Raw genomic sequence first — 5,616 nt, 5'->3', positions numbered from 1 at the left:
ATTACTTCATTTTCTCCTGTGTGTTTGCGGTTGTTCTGTACAGTTTGCTGGGCATATGTTGTTTGATCATTCCTAGAAACGTCTTATTTGCTGACCTCGGCTTTTCAGGACTTTAAATTATTAATTGCGCAGAAGCGTTGTTGGATCTGAATTGCTTATACATTTTTCTGCTCGTGGATTTGGTATAACCGGGACACCAAGGATGTACAGTAATGAGGTGTGTGTTTGAATCCAGAAACTACTTGGCACTTATAATGAATATCCAGTCAGCCATAAACAGAGAAATCTTTGCCCCTCGAGATGAGAGGATGCTGGTCGCTATCGAGGTGCGCAGGAGGAGGAAGAGAAGGTTACCCTTTGTCGCGCCCGAACGCAAGGGCAACTACGTGACGTATCTCTGTCTGTCAGGTACTGGTGTCAGGGTTTCAGTGAAATCTGATGATCATGGAAGTGTAATATTATTCTCTTATTCACGTGAATTCGAGTGGGTTAAAAGCAGGACTTGATGGTAAATTCTTGTCTCCATAACTGAACAGGTTGAAAATATTTCTCCCTAACTTCTCTGTTTGAGACACAAATTTTAATCTCCCGTCCAGTAACCAATAAGAAGCCGGCACAGGTCTTCATAACGAAGGTGAAGCAGTTTGAGGGGTCTCCTCGTTTTGTCAAGAGGTCTCAGTGGTCGGTGGAGCAGCTCCGCCAGGTCAATGGCATCAACCCAAACAAGGTAACCTTACCCCCACCACCACCAAGCCTCCTTACTGCTCCACCTGTCTGTCTATGTCATAGGTCTGCCAATAGGCTCACTTGTCTCACCTGTGTCCCATCCCCTCCTCCCTCTCTCAGGACAGCCCTGAGTTTGACCTGTTGCTGAACCACACCTCTGATCAGTGGATAGCCAGCTCGGCAGCTGAGAAGTGTATGTTTGTTCAGATCCTGTACCACGCCTGTCAAAACTACTGGGAGAGTAAGCAGAGTCAGGGAAGCCCAAGGCTTCTCAGGGACCAGAAGGACCAGGGACTGTCTGAGAGCCAGAAACCCAACAAGCCCCAGTGCCCGACTGAGTTTGTCAACTGTCAGTCCAAGCTGATGGGAGGTCAGAAATTTTGGTTGAGTTGTGTGAAGCGAGTTCTTTGTCAAACCCAATGTCTCAGAATGAGTGTCTGTGTGAAAATGCTAAAGTTCATCGTGTCACAGATTAGTCATGTGAGAAAGTGGGAAAATCAGTTCTTTCTTTCTTTCTTTCTTTCTTTCTTTCTTTCTTTTTCTCTCTCTCTCTGTCTCTGTGTCTCTCTCTCTCTCTCTCTGTCTCTCTCTCTCTCTCTCTCTCTCTCTCTGTCTCTCCCTCTCTCTCTCTTTCTCTCTGTCCCCCCCCCCCCCTCTCTCTCTGTCTCTCTCTCTCTCTCTCTGTCTCTCCCTCTCCCCCCCCCCCCTCTCTCTCTCTCTCTCTCTCACCAATACAGATGCCTGCTCTGTGAATATGGCCATTTACCGTTGTAAGATCTTCTTGAACAGAATGAAGAACACGGTGATGTCACAGCAGGGGCGGCAACTGGCGGAGGCTAAACCAGGTCATTCAGGAATTGTTGTTCTGGAATCTTCCACCGCAGATCTCCACAGTGCATTCACTGTATTTCTTCAGTGTGTGTACACTCATTCATGACAGACCAATAATTTTGATATCCTGTTGTTTGTTTTGAGACCTGTGAGGTATGCGGTGTCGGCAGGAAGCAATGCTTTGTGGGAGGAATGGTCTCGTCAGGCGGGTCTTTGTATAAAGGGGCATCTCGGACCTCGGTGCTGTGCTGGGGAATGTTCCTGTTTCTTGCTCTTTATTTATTTTTTTGAAGAACGCTGCGGTGAAATCAGAGGCTGCTTTGTTCTGCCGACCGCCTGGCCTCACGCAGGGAGACAAAAGCTCGTGTTGTGGATGAAACGGGCGTGTAAAGAGTGGCCCGGCGTTAGACAAAGGCCACTGATCACAGCGTTAGTGTAATGCCCAGGCGAGATGCCAGGCTGTGGCAGGAGTGAGAGACGCTAGCCCCTCTGTCAAAAGTCACATCTCATACAAGTATGTGGCCACTCCTTACCAGCCAGTCATAATGCCGCTCTGAGGCATCCGCGCACAAGCCCGCAGAGCACCTGACGCAGAGCCAAGCGACTGTGTTCTCTGGAAGTCCCCCTGTGGTGGCGGATGAGACCCAACTGGGATCCAAACCCCTGTTTCCCAATTATAGAACACACCCCCACGGAGGTCACTGTCTACCCTGTCTCCTGGGGTTGGTTGGGTGACTGGGTGCTTTCTGCTGCTCACTGTGTCAGTGGGTGCCTGTTATTTTATGAGGAGAATAGATGGATGGGTCTTATGTCCATGCACTTTAAGCATATGTGTCTACACACGGTGGTAATGAAATGTATTGACTTAACTGATGAAATCATTTTGATGCGAAGCAGTGTGATTCAGTTTGCTGCCTTTTCTGGGGACTGGATTGCATATTGACATACCTGTCACTCGTTAAACAGAAATTGGCATTGATTTGAAAGGAAAGAAGCGAAGTTTTATAGACATGCATATATTTTGGTTTATTAAGCGTGAGCATTTCATGACACATTCTCATTAATATTACAGCACCTGCAAAAGCCTCAGGGAGCAGCCCCTCCCCTCCGGCAGGGAGGAATATGGGTAACGTAGTCCGGAGGGCCAGCCACATGGTCAGCGAGCACGGGGAGCGTCTGGGGCGCGCCGAGGAAAAGACCGCCATCATGATGCTCAGCGCCAGGCAGTTGGCCGAAACGGCCCAGAGGGTGAGCAGACACACTTTCGTTTCGTGCTTAGCATTTCGTGTTAAGCTCCCTCACCGACAGTTTGTGTGTAGTAAAATATCTCTTTAACAGCGTCATTCAGTCCATAATTTATGCTCAATCTGGACAACATTGAAGCAGCCTGAACAGCTCAGTGAAACTGCTCTCTCTCTCTCAAAGTTGCTTTCAGCCTAAGAAACTCACAGGGACATTTGCTGTAGCAGACAGAATATTTACATTCACTTTTAAACTGTAAAAAAAAGTAAAGGAATGGTTGAATCACATTACAACATGTTGATAGATATCATGATTAATGATTAATATCATGATTAACTTTGTATCATGCAAACATCTGGTCAGTGTATAATTTAACTAAAAATGCCCAGATCTTTCACTCTCAGCTGTAAATACTTCATAAGACAGCTTAGCCATTCATCACCAAACCTGACTGGGACCAGCCACCATTCAGACCAGTATGGGGTAGTCATTTCATGTTAACCTAAACCAAAACGTATGCTTCTAGATGATTAATTTGAGTGACATGTTCCTTTTCTAAAACGCTTTATTCTTTTCCCTTCTAGCTGGCTTTGAAGCAGATAAATTAAAGATACAGCACTACCAGAGGGCCTGATCATGAACGAGAAACTGATTCATCCCCCTTTTAATCAGACTTTTAAAACATCTTTTATTTAAACGAAAACAGTGTCTGCTCTTCACCAGTAACTATCAAACTCTGCCTTCTTCTTCTTTTCTTCTTCTTTTTTTTCTTTTGAAGTTTCAGTCTGAGTTTGGCTCCGCCCCTTAATGGATCACACAGTGGACCAGTCTTGTCCATTCTGAGACCACTACATCTCAGCCCTATGCAAAGGCTGTCATGTTCCCAGTTTGATTATGACACTTTGACCACTAGGTGGCAGCTGTGAGTCAGTGGTGCCCCTCTATGTGATATTTGTCCTGTACATAACAATAGATTTAAGTAACCGCTCCTTCCCCTAACAGAAAAAACACATAAAGGTTGAAATAATTCAGTTATAAAATTAAATTTAAACATCTGAGATGTATTAATCAGTGTGCACTCATAAAAAAAAAAGAAGGTTTGATGGAGTTTCAGTTGTTTTTCTAGATGTGGGATGTCTTTGATGCGGATGAAGGGAAAGCTGCTTGCTTTTTTTTTTTTTCTTAATCATTTTGAGGTTGTTTATCTTTTCATTTGAAGGGTTTTTTTTTTCTCTTCATTAATTGGTTTTGCTTGTACACACTCTCATGAATTTGTTAATTTGTTTTGCAAACCTTGTTTGAACTCACTGTGTGGAGTGTATACAGTTGATGAAGCACTAGCGTGCTTCATAACAGCCCTAGCATACGCTAAACCTTCCTCTGTTCTCAATTATTTGGCATTACGAATGAATGATTTAGCTCATTAACACACAAAAATACTCTACATAATTAGTGAACAATTTCCTGCTTATTCATCTCTTTTCAAGCAGGCGGTGGATTACAGTACCGCATCTGACCCAGAGTAATGATTGACATGATTTTTAACCAATCAGTCGCTCCAGATGGCCTTGTGGGCTTGTTTTATTTTTCTGTGTTGTCATATAGAGGTGGTCCCATTTTAACAGAGAGTGGAGTGAGCATGTTGAGGGGAGGGTTTGTGAAAGTAGAGAAAAGCTCTTCAGCGAGGATCAGGCAGGTTTTAGAGATGGACGTAGAGCGTGTGTTTAGTAACGGCTTGTTAACTCATGTCTCGTTTTTGTCTTTGTGAATTAGAGTGTAAAATGTGCCCACTGGATGTACTGCCCAGGCCTGTCTCTGAGAGTGGACCTCTCCACTGTAGGGCCCAGATCAAAGGGGTAGGGGGGGCACTTTACACCTTAATGTTTGTAGTTACACTTGCTTGACAGACAGCTTCAGGTGTGTGTATGTACAGTGTAACTTAAATAAGTCAAGTAAACATGGGCACTCGATCATAAATGTGGCTCTGTATTTTTCTGTTTTCTGGTGTGACAAAATGCCATTTTGCTAAATAATTTTGTTAAACTGTCCAGAGTTCTGTCACTAATAAAGGTCACTGTTGTAAAATGTTTGTGATTGACAGCTGAAGCAACCAATCACAGCCTGTAAAGGCCCAAGAGTGTTTTCAGTGGTGAATCAGACGTCCTTTTGGATGCTGTGCAGACTACTTGACTCTCTCTTCTTTGCCTTATTGTATCACTGAAGTGTACTGTTGTTTTAAACATTCCTGTGTTTGTCGTTGTCACCATGTCATCCGTCCATAGTCATTTAAGTGTTTGTCTTTTTTTTTTACGCTGAAGTCTTTTGTAACAATAAATGAAATGGGACCAACTAAGTGTGAATTGTGCGTTTCTGTGAGTGTGTGTTGGACACATATAACTGTAAATTAAGTACAGTCGTCCATCACTAGGGGGTGCTCTCATGCCAGAGGTACCACATGACATCCACTCTAAAAGAGTTCTGTTGACTGAGGGATTACAGTGCTCAGTCTGTCCCGGGTGGGTTCTGATTTTAGGTCATGGTAAACTAAATGCAGGTGGCATTCTCTGACACTGAGATAAGATAGGGAAAACTGCACCATGTGGATGTGGTAGAGGATCAAACCACTAATGTTGTATACTGTGAAAGCATTTGACAAACACAGTGTTTTATCAGTCACTCCCCATAGTGACAACCCATTGTTTCACTCTAATGGGACTGTCTGTTTCCTGACCTCTGAACTTACAGACATGCCTGTTTTTGTCATAAACATTAGAATCATGCAGTTACCATTCATTCAGCGTGTCATGAAATCACGCA

General features: G+C 44.0%; 1 protein-coding gene across 1 annotated transcript; it reads left to right on the top strand.

The window, feature by feature from the left end:
- The first annotated feature begins 254 nt into the window (after positions 1–254).
- Positions 255–3,407, top strand: stxbp6l (syntaxin binding protein 6 (amisyn), like). The gene is made up of 6 exons (XM_030770788.1): positions 255–408; positions 597–727; positions 847–1,096; positions 1,464–1,571; positions 2,630–2,805; positions 3,384–3,407. Exons 1-6 carry the CDS (start codon positions 255–257, stop codon positions 3,405–3,407), a joined length of 843 nt encoding a protein of 280 aa, XP_030626648.1.
- The last annotated feature ends 2,209 nt before the right edge of the window (positions 3,408–5,616 follow it).

Source organism: Chanos chanos, chromosome 4 (assembly GCF_902362185.1).
Source record: "Chanos chanos chromosome 4, fChaCha1.1, whole genome shotgun sequence".
Classification (NCBI taxonomy): Eukaryota; Metazoa; Chordata; class Actinopteri; order Gonorynchiformes; family Chanidae; genus Chanos; species Chanos chanos.
This window is presented reverse-complemented; position numbering and strand designations above follow the sequence as displayed.